General features: G+C 36.7%; 1 protein-coding gene across 1 annotated transcript in view; it reads left to right on the forward strand.

Annotated features, from left to right (window-relative positions):
* Positions 1 to 18860, forward strand: part of CTNNA3 (catenin (cadherin-associated protein), alpha 3) — a 2098639-nt gene that overhangs the window by 133265 nt on the left and 1946514 nt on the right. Inside the window, exons 4-5 of the mRNA XM_012658580.1 lie at positions 573 to 739; positions 10594 to 10713. Of these exons, the coding sequence (XP_012514034.1) occupies positions 573 to 739; positions 10594 to 10713 (287 nt within the window). The remainder of the gene's footprint in view (positions 1 to 572; positions 740 to 10593; positions 10714 to 18860) is intronic.

The raw sequence follows: 18860 nt of genomic DNA on the forward strand, positions 1-18860 counted from the left end.
TATTTTAAACGAAAAGACCTTAACAATAGCGAACATGAAGTTTCTCTAACAATTATGCACTATGAAGTATTATTTCTGTGACTAAATTTAGCGTATAGCTGATTCATTATATTGATAGTTTAGAATAAATCTACCTATCTTAAACTTTTATTAGAGAGCTGCTGTCTTACTATCTTAAAGGCTAGCTATTTTCTAATATTTATTGAAAGAGATTTACCTTATTTTTCTAAACAAGATTGTTTATGATTGACATCTTAGGAATAAAATCTTTTACAACAAATGAGATTCAGCAAGTGCAGAAGTTGACAGCAATTTTACTACATGTTGCTAGTCAGTTGATTATGGTTTTCTTCCAGGAAAATGGTATCATGCTTCTTAATTCCACAAGGTTTATCAAAAACCAATGTCAATTTGAAACTGCATGATTAAGAGACAATGTTCTAATATCAACTGGCGGTATTTTAATATTATGCTTAGTCATGGAATTTACTTGGAATTAGAATGGCTGATAAATGCTGAAGTTGGCATAGTTGAAACTTTAAGTATAACTTATTTGGGGTTGTGTTTTTCAGGTGAATCTCTGAAAGTATCAGCTGAGAGATTTACAGATGATCCCTGTTATCTCCCGAAAAGGGAGGCTGTGGTTCAAGCTGCCCGTGCCTTGTTGGCTGCGGTTACCAGACTCCTTATCCTTGCGGACATGATTGATGTCATGTGTCTCTTGCAGCACGTGTCAGCTGTAAGTAAAAGATGGCTAAGTTTACCTTGGCATTGTTTTCACTTCTGATTCCATTCTCTGAACCTAGCATCAATACTGGTGAATCCTGGCCTCACCCTCATTTCTAAATATTGCCCAGCAGAAGCTGACTAGATTGGGTTGTGAAGACTAACGTATACCTCAAAAGAAAGAAACCAGAGTTAGTCCTAAAGCCAATGGGAAATTGAACAGAAGATGGCTTACTGATAAAGAAATGGCTAGAAGAAAGTTCTAGACTTTTGACCATTTAAATAATTATAGGGCATAATTATTGAATTTTATTTTGTTAATTCTGGCTTTTTGTTACAGTCCATCAAGATCTTTTTGACTCTTAATTTTGTCTTCCCTTTCTAACCTGATGTCATTTTCAAATTTATTCATGAAAAAATGTTTAATGACATGGAATAATATACTACATATCTTTTTCCTTTTAGATAATAGCAGTCAAATATTAACACACATTGAGTAAAGTTGTTGAAATGAGCTTCAAGCTTGCTTCATTGGGCTGCTGTATAAACCATGCTTCTTCATTTCATCCTCTAGCACTTTTTCAAAGACCTTCCTGAAATCAAGATATATTGCCTGTGGCATCATGGATTTATCAGTCTAGTAATCCCAGTTATAAAGGAAATGAAGTTAGTTTGGCATGACTTACTCTTAATAATCCGATAAGAGCTCTAAGTGACCATTGCTTGCTTGCTTTTATTCCTTATCTTTTTGTTTTCATTTTTCAATGACCTTAATTTTTCAATAACTCATAATCCACTTACATATGGTCTAAAACCACTTGTTTTCTGGAATCTCCTTGCACTTAAGATTTTGATATAATTGGTTCAAACTGTCATTCCATGTCTTGTCAAGTATAATATTCTCCCGAAGACTTCTGCAAATTCTCTGGTTGCTCATATTCTCAGGATCACTTCTGGCTCCAAGCTTTTGCTTCCACTGAAATACTTGCACTTATGAATTGTCTTTCTATCTGTAGTCAATATTATGTCTACCCAGAATTGGTGGTTGGCTTTTTCCCTTGATTTGTACACACAGACACGTATACTCGCCAACCCTACCAGATAAGGCATATCTATGAATATGGCAAATCTTACAGAAACTTAGAAAGATGGAAGGAAGGGATTTCTAGATTGCAACAATATATTCTAAATAGCTTCAATTTATATGTCAGAAATCTTCAGAACCTGTTAGCAGCTTTATCTTATTGCTCTTCCACCTTATTTCTCCCTATCTATTTTCCCTCACAGTTCTAAATTCCTGTTCATTTGAATGCAGTGAAGAGTTGCTATCTCTCCACTGGCTTCTGCTAATTTGTGTCCTCAGGATATTACTCCTTAAGGTATTTTCCTCTGTATAGACAGTGCCCCGCCTAGGAAGAATTCTGTAGTCTTCTACTACCCCGCCCCCCAAATACCTACACACTCTACTCTATAATGATCTATTCATATTATAGATTTCTTTGGGAGGAGGTGGGCATCCACTTTAAAGATATGTATTTCCTTCTGGGAACACATACTTTTTTCCCAAAATAGTGGGCTACCTTCTTATTTCTTGCCCTTCTTTGCTATTTTGTGGGCTACCTGGGCTTTTTTTCCCCTGACACTCTAGTACAAGTCTATGCTACATTTTTTTTTTTGTTTGTTCTTTATTTCACAGCATCAAAGAATTCCTCTGGTCTCATGATGTTTTCTTTAGTGGCCTTACTCTTTTCTTCCTTCTTATGACTTTTTCTAAATAATAGTTTTCAACCCTATTGAAATATATTTCATTTTGGATGTCAGGTAAATGAGATGTTACTTTACTTTTGATTAATAGTTTGTACCTATATATTTCCTGATTTCTTTATGCTTTCTTATCTCTATTACATTATCTTCTTTCCACTGAGAGCACCCTCAGAGATGCAATTTCAATCAAACATTTATGAGGACATAGACTGAGACAACCAACGAGTGTAAACATGGGTCACTGAGCATCTCTCAATAGGACAAGTACTGCCAAATTAAATAACCAAAGATTCCTGACTTAGCAGTTTTAGAGGTATCTAGTTCCTTAAGGAAATACATGTTTTCTTTTGGGAAGAAATAGGTTAAAATGAAAGATAACAGGGGACAGAGAAAAAAATGATGATATTTCAATATTTCATTAATTATAGAAACTTGGCAATTTGGCTCTACTGTCATCATTGTTAATAATTTTTTATAGGAATTTAAATTAAGAATTTTCTCTCTTTGATACTATTCAAGTTTTTCAAACTTCTCTGTACTATTTATATTTCTTAGGATTTCACATCCTGTTTTATTGGCATTTGGATTTTATAAGGGTCAATTCTGGGGGGAAGAAAATAGGCGTGGATGGCTCCTGCTTTCTTTAGGGGTCAGGACAATGTGGGGAGAAAACATGGCTTTTGGCAGCATGGAGACCTTGCTTGAATCCTGACTCTGTTGCTGATTAGCTGGGTAACTTTGGGAAAGTTAAAATATTGTGAGCTTTGGTTTCTTGTTCAGAGTTATAGGGAGAATAAAACTTACTTTGAATACTTTGAAAGGGTCTTGTGAAGATTAAATAATATACTACATAAATTACTTGGCAAGAACTGGTATAAATTCTCTTTCACCTTCCTTCCCCTGTTCCACTTTTTTCCCACCATGGTATCTCACTCCCACTTTTTGGCTCTTGGAGTGCAATGTTGTACTTATTTCTAAAAATCAAGAGAAATAAATTTGACTACTAAGTTGAACTAACTTTTCAAACTTTGTCCATTTATCATACCATAGCCAAGTTTGGTTAGGGAGTGTAGATCCCCTTTGGATCAGGTAATAGACCTATCTTATACCAAATGGGTCCAGAATTTAATAACTTATATTAAATACACATTTAACATTTGTGACATAAATTGTTATAAAACATTTGTATGCCAAACAATGATTCTCAATATAACAATTATTTATTATATTGGCAAAAAATCACACATTATCATGTTGGTAACAGACTTTATGAGGCCATCCTCTATTTATTAAAAGGCAGAAATGTGCCAACAAAAAGGTTTTCTAAAGCTTTTTGTTATTAAAAATATCAGCAGTTTATAAAGGGAGAAATTAAGAGCCATTAGAAGTCATGTATATTTTGCAGAAGATTTTAGGCAAAGTATGTAAAGCTATATGAAAATTTAAAGAAAAGAAACAAGTCAAGACTGATATTTAAAATGACAATAGGAGGCCGGGCATGATGCTATGTGCCTGTAGTCCCAGATACTCCAGAGGCTGAGGTGGGAGAATTTGAGCCCAGGAGTTCAAGGTTATAGTGAGCACCATTGTCTTAGCAATTTTTATATGTGTAATATATTGTTATTAACTGCAGTCACCATGACATATATTAGATCTCTTGAACTTATTCCTCCTGTTTAATTGAAATTTTATGTCCTTTGACCACACAAATTTAAACTATGTATTTTTTTTTTTTTTTTTGAGACAGAGTCTCACTCTCTTGCCTGGGGGGAGTGCCGTGGCGTCAGCCTAGCTCACAGCAACCTCAAACTCCTGGGCTCAAGCAATCCTACTGTCTCAGCCTCCCGAGTAGCTGGGACCACAGGCACACACCACCATGCCCGGCTAATTTTTTCTACATATATTTTTAGCTGTCCAATTAATTTCTTTCCATTTTTTGGTAGAGACGGGGTCTCGCTCTTGCTCAGGCTGGTCTCGAACTCCTGAGCTCAGAACGATCCGCCCGCCTCTGCCTCCCAGAGTATTTTTTTTTTTTTAAAGAAAGGGTCAACATCATTCCAGTTAGCCCTGATTTGGTTAATTCATCTACTCAGCAAACGGTTATTTTTTGTGTCCGTACTGTGTAGTAGTCACTGTGCTATGTGCTAGGGATTCAAATTCAGAAAAAATACCATGATTGTCCCGCTTTCCTAGAATTTACAGACTAGATAAAAGTAAATTAACAATATAAATTATTATGATAGAAGTTGGTTCAAGGTGTTATGGAGGCATGGTGGAAATTGTATGAAAGGAGGGCATGTTGAATGAGTAACACATGGCTAACTTTGGAGAGTTAACTAGACAAAGAAGGTGGTGGAGCAGAGGGCATTTTAAATTGAGGGAATGCTATGTGCTCAAAGACTTGTAATTGTTCTGAGTGGCTGAGATGATTATGTGGCAGGAACAGGAGTTGAAGCTGGGGAGGCAGACATAGACCAACTTATGAAAGTTCTATGAGCTAGGTTAAAGAGTTTGAACTATAGTCTGCAAGCTATAGGGGAATCATTAAAGAATTTTAAATAGGGAAATTATATAAGCAGATTTGCATTTTAGGACTATTACTCTGACAGCAGTAGGCAGGGGACCAGAGCGGAGGCACAGAGGCCAGTGAGGAGGCTCATGCAGTCATCTGGTTGTGAAATGATGGAGTGGAGTGGAGAGTGGATGAGAGAAAGGAAGGAAAAACAGTTTTCAGTTGGAAAGTGACTTGAGTCCTTTCAGAGGGAGAGAGAAGCATCAAGGAAACTTCTAGGATTCTGGTGAGGTATTGACATTGGTTTGCTATTTACATAAAGGAGAAGCAGTTTGTGAGTTTTAGATATATTGGATTTGAGGCACATAGAGACAGTAGATAATAAAAGATATGTTGATAGCTAAGGAGAACAAATAAGACAAGAGCTAGATTTGGAAAGCCTCTGGAAATAAGCATTAGGAGATGCAATATGTTTGCATGAGGTCACCTAGGGAAGGTTTATAGTGTGAACTCACATCTTTGAGGCCTTGTGGTTTAGTGGAAACCTCACTGTTTAAAGAATGAATAGGTTTGTGTTCAGGTTTGTCTCAGAAGAAATGAATTGGACAATGTTTACTTATGCAATTTTATGGTGCCTATGCTTTCTCATTAATAAAATGCTTATGAGAAGACCTTCTTTAAAACACCTTTAGTTAAGTGCAATTTATATACCATAAATTAACTCATTTTAAGTTTACAAGTTGATGATTTTGAGTAAATTTGAATAGTTGTACAATGATAACCATAATCCAATTTTAGAACATTTCCATCACTCTTCCCTATTGGACCTAGTTCCCATTTGCTGTCATTCTCCATTCCCATACCTCCCAGACTTGCTGATGGGAATAACACTGGGAAATCATTTTTAACAGTTAAAATCTTTAAGTAAATATATGTTTATGTTTCTCATATTGTCTAGCTCAGTGCTCTGCACAAAGATGCTGCTCAATAAACAGTTATTACATTACTGTTTTGTTTAGTTCTCATTCACTACTGAAAAGTGTCATGAGTTTAATGACAATGGTATCTTCAATTTTATGGAATTTCAAATTTATAAAGCAGTCTTCTGTGAAGCTAGATTATAAACTCTACTAGAGTAAGAGCTGTTTCTCTCTTGTTTTTCCTTGTTTCTTGCATATTGCTCATTGTTAAATATTTATTGAATGAATGCCTTTCATTTTTCCTCAACTGATTTCACAACAACATTATAAAACAGGCAGGTAAAGATAATTTGTCTCATGTTATAGATAACACAATTAAGAATTGGAGTAGTGACTTGTTCAAAGTTGTATAGTTACTAAATGGCATAGCAAGGACTTGAATCCCAGACTTCAAGACCAATGTGCCTTCAACTATTAATATGTAGAACTATTTCTAATTTAGATCTTGAGTCCAATTTTGTCTACATTCTTAACTTTTGTGATCATTACTTACGGTAAAAACACATTTGAGATATGTATGTGTGCTTTAATTTTCTGCTTCAGTTGTAAACTTCCTTTTAATGAGTGATATCATCTTGTAAGTTCATTTGGAAAATGTGTATGAATGTCAAAGATTAAGTTTAGAAAAATTAAATAACTTTTTTCTCTGTAATTCTTCATGTTTGATTGTCTATGGTTGCCATATTTCAGTAAGGTAGATTAGCCATTTCTTATGCTTAAAACAATTTCTTTTTACACTAAACATTCATATTTATAGAGCATTTATATATTATTCTTTTGACTATTTCTTCCTTCTGCTTTAGTCTCCAGAATCTTTTGGCATTGTTTCAAACTGGCATTTTAGGGACACTAAGATCACACTTGGTGATCTAGTGCTTTTAATAAGGCACTTACTGGATACTCTTTTGTACGCATAATGCTGTGAGTATAGGATTTCTTTTTATGGTACAGATAGCAACCAGCACCTTGTACAAATACACGAAATATTAAATATGGAAAAATGATGGCTGTTGAGCTGGCTTTTGTTTTGGGGCAATGATACTTGATATTTTTAAATTACGGGTATTAGTAGGCTGCTGGAGCTCTGAAATTACTTGAATAAATCGATCTGGTTATAAAAGGAAGCCAGGGCACTGGCAGTGAAGACTAGGAAAGCTTTACTTGCCAGAGCCCTGGCTGCATTTTTCCTGCTGTTTCAGCCTATTTCTCCTTGTCTTCCTTCTCAAATTACTCCATAAATATATTTATAATTTTCACAAACTCATGGATGTGTAGTTTGTATAGAACATTGGCTTAGATTTATTTAAATATGTATTGTCAGGAAAAAGGAGGAAAAATATATTTGGGAAAAGGGAATGCTGAGTTAAACTAGACATTTTGCTCTTGCCTTTTTTTTCTGCTTCCCTTTCTTGCAAAACAAATATTCAGTTATATTAATGGGAAATGAGCAATTATGGTCTTTGTTGTTTTATTTGCAGATTACTATTATTATTCTTTCTGAACAGAAAGAATTTGATGAGAAAACGTACTCTGGGAGTTTTGGGCTTAGGGATGTTGTTTGCATCTTTCCATTCTTATCTTGTTTGCCCTGTGATATATGGTAAGATAGTCAAATAGGACAGATTTAGATTTGTTTTTCAGTTCAGAGACCATTTTAATACTCAGTTTCAACAGTTTTAAAACATAACTAGGTTTGGTTTTTGGTTCAGATTGAGTCACTAAGTTTTTTGGTTTTTTTTAAAGTCTGAATTTGGTTTATAATGAGTTACAACATTAAAACAGGATAAATTCAAGGTTCAAGAAATTATTCTGGAGTTTTTGGCTCATTTTAATTCCCACTTAAAACTTTAAACAGGTAAAATCCAGGAATATTAAAGCCTCTTCAATTAATTGTGCTTCCTTTCCCAACTTATCTCCAACTGGGAGATTATTTATTTTGAGAAATAATCAATATAAGGAAATTACAGTGCACTGAACTAATGTAGAAAATCTCAGAGGTCTGTTTCAATGATCAAGTACAGTGGCCTATTAGAAAGAAAAATCTTCAAACCATGTCAACAGTCTTTAAAATCTAGGCCTTAGCTTAACCAGTCTTATTTTTTATCTTCTGTACCTCAGCTTTAATGCAAAGTTAAATTACTGCTTTTACTCTTCAGCATCTTGAAGTATATATGTGGGCAGATGGGAGTGGGGTGTGTTTAATGGGGATCTCAGCCAAAGTTACACCACAGATTTTGTATGGCCTCTCTTTGACAATTTTTTGTTGTTGTAAGTGGAAAAAACCTACTTAAATGAATGAAATCATCATAGTTTTAGAGTATTTTAAGCTCTTTAGTATCAATAAATGGAGGATATAAGTCTTGATAATCAAAGTTCAAGCAAATCTCCACATTATGCAAACCCTGACCTTTAGTTACAACATCCTTGGGATGATGTAGCATTACTGGATTTTCTCTCTTCCTTCTTTGGCTACGGACATATTACCTGGAAGTATTGATTTTTTTTTTGTTTCTTACTTTGAAGTCTTACAGGCGTCTATCCCCTACAGTTCCTGTTTGGAGTTGTATGAAGTTCACTGAGATTAATGTGAAGAAGAAATAATTAAGCAGAGCTAATATTTTTTAGAGAAGAGAATATGCAGGGGGTAAAGAATGCTTTAGAATTAAATGTATTGGTTGGTAAATATAAAAATATTAACCAATTTATAGATAAAATTACTTAAAATTACTCTTGGACAGGGTATTATTTTGATTTGAACATAGTGAAAAGGAACTGAAATGGGCAAGGCACAGAAATGATCATACAACATGATAAATATTTAATATAAAGGTCATTACAATTATGTTCAAAGGAACTTGTTTATTATGTTACAAGGGAAGAAATATGAGCATATTTTGGCTATGTTTAAACTGATGGGTAGAATTGGTTTCCATTTAAGATTCTGAAAAGACTTCCTGGCCTTTGAGGTCCAACTCAAAGTCTCCTATGTCTTCTATGTGGTCTGAGTCCCTCAGTCAGTAACACTTTTTTGAGTTTTCACTGCATGTTACTTTTATCTCTTTTTTACACTCTCTTGACTACTTTGCCTTGTGTTAGAGTTAACAGTAGAATAAAAAGAGCACAAGTGTTGTAGTAAAAACCCAGTTCAATCAAACTTTCTGAGTCCCAGTTTACTGACTTGTAGAATGGGAAGAGAAATAGGGACTCCTGTGTTCTTGTGAGGATTAAATTGGAAAGCATATAGTACCTGGGGGCTGAGCAGGCACTCAATAAATGTCAATGTCCTTCCCATTTCTGAGTTTCATGTCTGGTTTCCTCAGTAATCTGTAGATTCCTTTAGGGCAAGAAATATCTTTTATCTTCATAATGCCTTGTTCATAGTAGGTTCTAAATGATTATTTGTTGAATCTAATTTACCATCCTGCCATGGAAGTTTAATACTCTTATTTCCCATTTCTTTTTCCTCTTGTCACCTTGGATTGAGATAAACATGTTGCTTTCATGAAATTGAAGATTTAATTCAGTAGAATGCCATTCTAATATGACTTATTCCATAGAGTTTGATATAGTAAGGGTCAAATCATTTCCCCAGAAACTTAATTATATTCTATAAAATCTTATTATCCTGTCTCATGGCATCATAGTCACAGCAGAGTTCTGGTGTGTTTAAGATGGTGAGGTCTCTAACTGTAGAAATCTAATGGCACAGAGTGAGAATATGGTTAATAAATGACATAAAGGGAGAGCAAATGCAAATGTCTTGCAAATTACATTACTTGACATTTTCAATCACTAACCCTCCAAAGTATGTTCTAATTTACTAAAATAAACCAAGAATCCAATTTCTTATGAGCTCCCTTTGCTTAATTATTAGTAGCAGACAGGATTCTGTGATCCACTGTAATTTGTCACCTTTGTATTTATCTGGAATCTGACTTAAAAATGAACGGGAGCATTCTGATTCAGCAGAACTGATTTAATAACTCACCTGTGCTATAGAGCAGAAATGAATAAATGTTTGCTGAATATACCACATATGCTTTAATCATTAAAATGTTCAGTTTCCCTTCCTTCTCAAAGTATAAGTTCTGAGAGATCTTCCTTGTTGAAGTTTGTTGGGTGACCTATTCTGCATAGATATTTTTACAGAGGCAAGCCAGGTCCCATGCCATTATAGTAAAATATCATGCAAGCAGCTACTTTTTCATAAATTTGTTTGTTTCCATGATTGGAATGTGAGAGCTCTTTTAACGCTTCCTCATTATGATTCAAAATCACACATTCATTATAACTTTTTTCTTTAAAAGCAGCAGTGTTTCCTAAAACATGAAGTTTTTTTTTTTTTTGATGAAGTATACTCTTTTATTAGAATGAGGACTAAACAGGTATCTCATTCATGCAATAACGTTCATTGTACTTAGGATACAGTTTCTAACTATTTATAATTGCCCCTAATTATTTCATTGAAAGATAATTAGCTAGCATTTGTTATCACTGTATTATGCATGGGAGAAACCGAGGCTCATTATGGACTATTTCTGTGTTAGGTAGCTGGGAATTTGAGAAAAATACGCTGCTATCCTAATGATCTGCTTTTGCTTTCAATTTCAGTTTCAAAGGACATTTGAGTCCCTTAAAAATGTTTCCAACAAATCTGACCTCCAGAAAACCTACCAGAAGCTTGGGAAAGAGCTGGAAAATTTGGATTGTTTAGCCTTCAAACGTCAGCAGGTAGGAGCCAGAGCTCTCATTGGCAGAGGAAATGAACTAAAACTTTAGGCTTCCCACCATCCTGCCTGTCAGAGGTGCAGGTGGGTCTGAGGAGACTTATCATCTAATGGTTAGGGCAGTGATAAGCTGTGCTGCACTGATCTGCTGTGTTGATACGGCTTCCTGCAGTGTTCAATGTGGTCTTTGCTTTTAGATGTGTACTTTAGGGGTTTCCACATATGTCCTTATACCTCCCTGAAAGAAAACTGCTGGTTTGTGAAGGTCCAACTACCCTTTGACCAAGGACACCTCAGTGGCATAAAGGAAACCTCTATACTGGCTTGGCCAAATGGCTTTTGTATTTGACAGGGGGATACCCGAGGAGAAAAATCACCTGAAGACAAGTAAAAGGTTGTGGGTGTACATAAAACGTTAAGGAAAAGAATCATAAATATGCCAAAATATGAATTGACCTTTAATTTTCTTTGATTTTTGAAGATGAGTAAAAATTTGCTTAATGTGGAAGGTTGAAGGAAAATATACTTTACAAATACAAGTGCTTTTTTTTGCCTCCTTGTGTAGGCCCCAAAACAAATATACAGCCAAAGTAAACTTTTGTACGGTTTCTTTTAGAATTGGTACTTTACAACTTAATAAACATAATGATTAAATATTCTGTGTTTTGAGAACTGCCAAAGTCGCTAACTACTCTTCCTACGCTGGATCTTCTCCAGTTTCTTCATAGCCACTAGGTGTCAGGGTTGTCAAGATTTTACTTCCATCGAATGTTTATTCTGATCAGAACAGCCAGTTTAGACGTTTAAATTAGGTTGCATGAAATTCGGGAATGTGCTCAATGATGGATAGCGCCTAGAAAAATGACTAAATGGCTGATTTGCATGGCCAGGCATCGAGTCCATCACTTCAGAGTCCTTCCTGTCAGTGTGGCGAAGTGTGTGACATTCTTGCCATTACCTAATTCTCAAGGTTTGGATCTTTTGGATGGGAGTTTTCAAAGCAAGACCTCCTATGTTTGGTTAAACCTCATTAAGTCAACTTGATATGGTGTAGAAATATTAGGTGAATAAGAGATTTGTGTTCTAGATCTTGCTCTATCACAAATGTTACATGGACTTTTAACTTTTCTATGACCCTATTTTCCTGGGAGTTATATTTGGTTTATGGAATGTTAGAAGGCAAATGAATTATTTTTGCACATACATTAATTTATATGAAAAAGGGCACAATTCATTTAAGTTTTATTTTTTTTAAATTAGTGATGGTCTAGGAGGTATTAGCACATGTGATAGAAGCAGTCATAGTTACTGAGAGATACTACAGTAAGCTCCCAGATAACGCTGCTTAAAATTCACACTGTGAGTCACTGCTCTGGCCTATGCAATTTTTAGTACAGTTTTGTTTCCAAGACCATATTTTACCACTGAGGGGTATTTGAGCTGGCAGGCAGTAGTCACTGTCTTATTCTCTTATCCTTTCCCATTAGCACGTTTTCAGTGATTAGATTCTTACATTAGCTAATTGTAAATTTGGAAGAAGGTGAATGCTTCAAGGGCAGAAAGGTAGGACCCTAGGAGAATGGCATTGAGGAAAGATGGGTAAATTGCATGTGTGTCAGGAAAAGATAAGCACGTGGAGTATGTATATATCCATGTACATATGAAAATCATATATGCTATTTATTAAATGACAACTGCATACCATGCAGTATGATTAAGTCATTGAATACTTATAATAACACAATGGGGTAGGTTTTATTAGCACTACTTTACAGAAGAGAAAACTGTTAATAGAGTAAAGTAACTTGCCTAAAGTCATTGCACTATTAAGGCATGAAGCTGTGCTTCAAATCTAAATCAGCCTGACTCCAAACCTGAAGTGTTATGTTTTCTTGATGGGCAGGGTTCAAAGGGTCAGAACATTAGCTCTTCTCTTACTTGGTGGGACTTGTCTTTTATTTCCCATCCTATTCCTTTAAAGCTCCAAAAACCTATTAAGCACACACTAGAGAATGTTTTTCTCCTAATGGAAAAGATTCAGATTTCTGTAAAATTGCTAATTCAGCAAGAAAGCTTCCTCGTTATAAGGCAGTATTCTTTGTACCAGAGAATTACTCATGGTTTTTTCCCTGGTCTAACCATATTTATCATTCCTCATTGCGACAGAACATAAGCTCTGTAAGGACAGGGCCTTGTCTGTTGCCTTTAATGCATATCCTCTCCAGTGCTCACAACAGTATCTCACCCATGGCAAATGCTCAATAAATATTATTGGTGGCATTGTTGCTATGAATAAAGAAACATGCCAAAAGTTTGGGCCTCAAATTATAGGCAATTATAATCAATGTGTTTTGCTACACTTTTATAATGCAAAAGGGCATTAGCCCTTAGCTTCCTGGACAGATTGTCCCTTGCCCTACATATTATTTAAGTTTTCTCCTAACATATTTCATTCTTCTATTCATTTCTTTAAACAAACAGAAAATGCCCATGTTACCTTAGCTTTGAATTATGGATGTCCAATGAATCGACTATAATTATTTTCTTGGACTCATTCATTACATTTTATTTTCTGTCCCTTTCTGTGATATTTTTAACATCATTTCTGAGAGATTTATTTCCCAGTACCAGATAGCCTCTCAGAGTATGTGGTTTCTTTCCTACGTGTGAATTTAGCTTTTTTTTTCCTTCTTAAAGAGTGAGTGCTTGTACTTCAGCTATTCCTTGGGTCAGGGCACAAGCATCTCTACATTTTTTTACTTTCAAAAAGACTAATGTTGCAAATAGCTTTGGTTGGAAAAGGTGAGAGAGGAGGCTGTGATAGATGGGGTGATGAGTTTACTAGAATGAGTCAGCCTGAAGTAAAAGGATGACAAAAGAGGATTAACCTGAGAATCTGGAGACTCTTTCAGTTCTCACTATCTGCAGATGCAATCTTGGAGTTTATCTGCTTGGACTGCTTGGTTTTTATACTCCTTGTTGGTGTGACATAGGAATGGTAACAGCAAGCTCTAGCTATTGTATAGATCCCAGATTTATGTATTAATTCAAGAGATTATAAATCAAGATATTTCCTTGGGGCTTTGGCTTTGTGAAGTAAAATAAATTAAGATTTGATAATATGGACTCTAATTTAATTCCTTCCTCTCTTCTTTTACCCATAATATATATAATAACATTATAAAACACATTTCCTTTCCAGAGGCTTCTGAGGTCCTTTGATATAAATTTATGACTTCAACATTATATAAACTAAAGCATATTTACATGTTGATATGAAATATATAAAATTAAAACATTGCACTTCAGGTATACATCCACTTTGGAACACATCACATACCCCGATCCTTGTCTTCCTGATCATGGCATGATATTCTTGCCTTCTGACCTTTGCATAAGGTTTATATAACTTGGTATTTAGAATATATAGCTCCTTTCTGTTTACATACTTATTTAAGTACTTATTCCCATTCTTTAAAGTGAAAGTAAAGTCTAGCCTCCCTCATGACACCGCTTCCTATGACCTCTAGTCAATATGTAAACTCTTCACTCTTTGCCATTCTTAACTTTTATGTGTCATATGATTTAGTATATGATTAATTATATACTTATTGAGAATCCATGTAGTGCTGTGGTCAGAGTGTGGAATTTGTAGTAGTTAGTCCAACCTAGTTAACTATTTGTACTGCCTTGGGCACTGAGTTTCTTCTTTTAAAACATTAGAAAAATAACACCTAACTTACTGCCTATTTTGAGAAAACAATATATAAAGTAAGTCCTTTAAGGTATATATAAAAAATTTAGCACAGCACCTGGCATGGATTTAGTATTAAGTGGTAGCTATTAATGTTGTTTTGTGTTGTTCTCATAAGCCATTTTCCTAAATGGTTTATAAGTTCCATAAGGATATGGATATGTTCTCTGTTTTATATAGTTTTGTGCTGCCCATAGTGTCTAGCATTGTTCTGAACATAGGGGATGGGGTATTTTTGGACATACATACTCTGGCGGTTGGTGATCTGTGTCACAGAAAGAATATGTTGGTAACTCTCAAGAAGGGAGTTGCAACATTTGGTTCTAATGTTTTTAAGGTGGTGTCTCTTGATGGACAATGAAATTAAGGTCCTGAGTACTTCTGCCTGGGGTCCTTAACATGGGCTGTTTCCTTTATTTCATGCATGTGGATAGCTTTTTCATTTTTTTTCAGATTTTGTTCAAATAATATTTTAACATTGAGGCCTTCACTGACTACTTACTTAAAAAAGCAATCCATCCCTTTCCAACATTATCCATCCTTTCCCCTACTTAATTTTTCTCTATAGCACTATTGTCCATCTAACTTATGAGCCAATTAACTGGAGTCTGTGTGTTATATTTTAATACCAGATATAATAATATTACATATTCTAATCTATAAGGACAGCCTGTATAGAATATAAAAGGACAGGCTCTTTTTGCCATGTTTATATTCAGAGGAAGTATGTCTCCTTAATTTAAAATGACTCATTGGTCCAGGGAGAATGAAGTGGAAAGAGGTATCTCTTCCTCAGCAATGCTGTAGTCATCTTGTTGCACTTGAATAATAGTAATAAAAACAATTCTCATTCTCATTTAGTCATTTGGTTGCATACTTGACAAATAGTAATTAGAATTCAGAAAATGTAGTTCTAGGCGTCAATAATACATGTTGACATTTTCAAAAGTAAGTTTTAGATAGTTGTTTGACCATTTACATTTTTTAAATATAACATTGGAGCCAATCATCAGTGATACTAAACTACTATATTTGAGAATCCCATGTGAGCTGGAGGATTTTTGTTCAAGTGCTTTAAATATATTATCTCATTTAATCATCTAACCTACTCTTCAGTTTAGATATTATTAGCTTGATTTCCAAGATGAGAAAACTGAGGCTCAGAAGGCTAGGAATTTTTTTTTATGATACTTCTACAAAAAAATAAAAAAATTAGCCAGGTGTAGTGGCACACACCTATACTTCTAGCTACTCAGGACCTTGAGGCAAGCAGATCGCTTGAGCCCAAGAATTTGAGATTACAGTGAGCTGTGATCATGCCACTACACTCCAGCCTGGGTGACAGAGTGAGACTCTGTCCCCTCCTCCAAAAAAAAAGAAAGACAAAAAAACCCACAATAACAAAAAGTTCCAAAATTCTACTTGTTATTCCTGGTCTTTTTCATAATAGCCACCCTGATAAGTGTGAAAGACAAGAGATAACAAGAGTTGGTGATGATATGGAGAAAAGGGAACCCTTTCACATTGTTGATGGGAATGTAACTTGGTACAGTCATTATGGTAAAAGTATGGTGATTCCTCAAAATATAAAAAATAGAGCTACTATAAGACCTATCTGGAAACTACAAAGAACTCAATCAAATCAGCAAGAAAAAAATCAAAGAACCTCATTAAAAAGTGGGCAAAAGACATGAATAGAAGCTTTTCAAAAGAAGATTAATGACCAAGAAACATATGAAAAAATGCTCAACATCTCTAATCACTAGGGAAATGCAAATAAAAACCACAAGGAGATATCACCTAACCCCAATGAGAATGGCTTTTTATCAAAAAGTCCCAGAACGATAGATACTGGCATGGATGCGGAGAGAAAGGAGCACTTATACACTGTTGGCGGGACTGTAAATTAGTATAATCTCTATGGAAAACAGTATGGAGATTCCTCAAAGAACTAAAAGTAGACCTACCATTTGATTCAGCAATCCCACTACTGGGTATTTACTCAAAGAAAAAAAAGTCGTTTTGTCAAAAAGACACTTGCACTCAAATGTTTATAGCAGCACAATTCACAATTGAAAAGATGTGGAATCAACTCAAGTGCTCGTCAATTCATGAGTGGATTAATAAAATGTGGTATGTGTATACCATGGAGTGCTTTAGTCAGCCATAAAAAAATGAATTAATACCTTTTGCAACAATCTGGATGTAACTGGAGACCATTTTCCTAAGTGAAGTATTGCAAGAATGGAAAAATAAACACCACATGTACTCAATATTAAATTGGAACTAACTGGAGGAGCCAAGATGGTGGATGAGAAAAGCCGCCAGTCAGAGTGTCTCCGCAAAAAAGACAAATTTTAGAAGAAAGAGAAAAAAATAAACTAGCAGAGAAACATAGATCGGGTGAGGGTTGGAAGGAAGGGTGCCTGAAACTGCAGGAGACTCCACGGGAAGACGTTGCGGAGGAGAACTAGAAGGAGAAAGGTCCCCGAGAGGCTTGGAGATCAGCGACAAGGGTAGGTGGAGCAGATAACTTTCCCCTCCCTTGCATCTCGGACTGCTGGTGGGCTCCTGAGTAGTTAGAGAGATCTGCTGACACCAGCCCAGAGACGGCTGCCACCACTGAGCAGTGGCCTCTTGTGGATATGGCACCGGGCTCCCAACTCCCTTGGGGCACCTCCCGCATGCAGACCTGAGCCTATCGGTAGACGCCATAGTGCTCCATTCTCTCCTTCCCCTTCCCTACCTGTGGGTACCCAGAGAAACAATTTAGCCATCACACAGAGGCTTCTCCAAGGAACGGGACCTTTCCTTTTGGGGTCCTACAGCAGACTGAGGGGTACTCAGACTGTGAGCTCCCTGCCCGCCAACCATCCCAGGTGCTGCTTGCCTGGGGACTCCACAAGAGTGGGGCAAATCCCGAGGTGGAGTGAAATCTGTCCAGCTTGGGCACCCTTGTAGGTGATTGAAGACCAGCACCCCTCCCCCTGGCAGGGTCAGGGATTGATCTCCAGGGCCCAGGAGACAGGCCTGCAGACCAGACCCCATACACCCAGGTCACGATCATACTGCCCCGGGACACAGAAAGGAGATCTGTGAAACAGCCTACTGAGGAGTGTGTGCCTTCATGGACAGATCAGTGTGCCTGAGCAGCAACTCTCCTCCCAAAAGAGGGCTGTGCACCCAGCTCAGTCTATGATCCCGGGTAGGGAACCACCCAGCCCACATCACAGCCAGGGGAGATCCATTAGCCTGAGGTCCCACTTGCTGGCAGAGGCTGGGGAGAGGCTACAGAGAGGGGGAGGATGGAAGGGAGTGAGACCTGCTCCAGAGTGCAGGCCTTGGACAGCCCCACCCCCCAAGCCCAGACTTTCAGCTGAGTGGAGCCATTTCAGCTGCCTCCCGGCAGCTTTGCACAGAAGCAAAGAACAGACCTTTGACTCCTGCTAACAGCAGTTGTGGAGCCTGAGGGCAGGCTTACCCCACCCAGCCCCACTCAGACTCACTCCTGGACCTGCCCCCACTGAGGTGGAGAATAAGGACACACCTGGAAGTTCCAGGGACCCACTCACCAACTGAGGCACAAGAGGGCCTCTCTAGAAGAACAAGAACTAGCTACAGGACCCAAAAACAGCACTGCAGCTTGCTCCTCCCAGCAAGTGCCACCTACTGACAGGGCGGTCATCCTGCACACCCTTTTACTGCATCTACTGATTCATCATAAAGGGTGTGGTCGAATCTCACCCACAAACACCACCTACTGGCTCAGAGATTAAACAGGGCATGTCATTATCCAAACAAAAATCTAAAGGCAAGAAGGAACAACTGATCCAGATGGGAAGGAACCAGCGAAAGAACTCTGGAAGTATGAAGACTCAAACGGAAAGCACATCCCCCAAAGAGGAACAACAGCTCCCCAGCAATGGACATTAACCAAACTGAGAACACTAAAATGACAGAAGAAGAATTTCAAACATGGATTGTAAGAAAACTGAATGATATGCAAGAAAAAATGGATGACCAACACAAAGAAACCACAAAAAAAATCCAGGACTTGGAAGAAAAATTCACTGAAGAAATTAAGATATTAAAGAAAAATCAAACCGATCTCCTGGAAATGAAGGACTTATTCAGGGAACTACAAAACACAGTGGAAAGCCTCAAGAACAGGGTAGATCAAACAGAAGAAAGAATCTCAGAGATTGAAGACAACTCCTTCCAATTAAATAATTCAGTCACAGAAATCAAGCAGAAAATTAAGAAAAAGAAATAAGCCTACAAGAAATGTGGGATTATGGGAAAAAACCAAACCTGAGGGTGATAGGGGTTCCAGAAGGTGAAGAAGAAAACACTCAAGGGCTGGATAAGCTATTTGAAGAATTAATAGAGGAGAATTT

The sequence above is a fragment of the Propithecus coquereli genome, unplaced genomic scaffold (genome assembly GCF_000956105.1).
Source record: "Propithecus coquereli isolate 6110/MARCELLA unplaced genomic scaffold, Pcoq_1.0 Scaffold117, whole genome shotgun sequence".
Classification (NCBI taxonomy): Eukaryota; Metazoa; Chordata; class Mammalia; order Primates; family Indriidae; genus Propithecus; species Propithecus coquereli.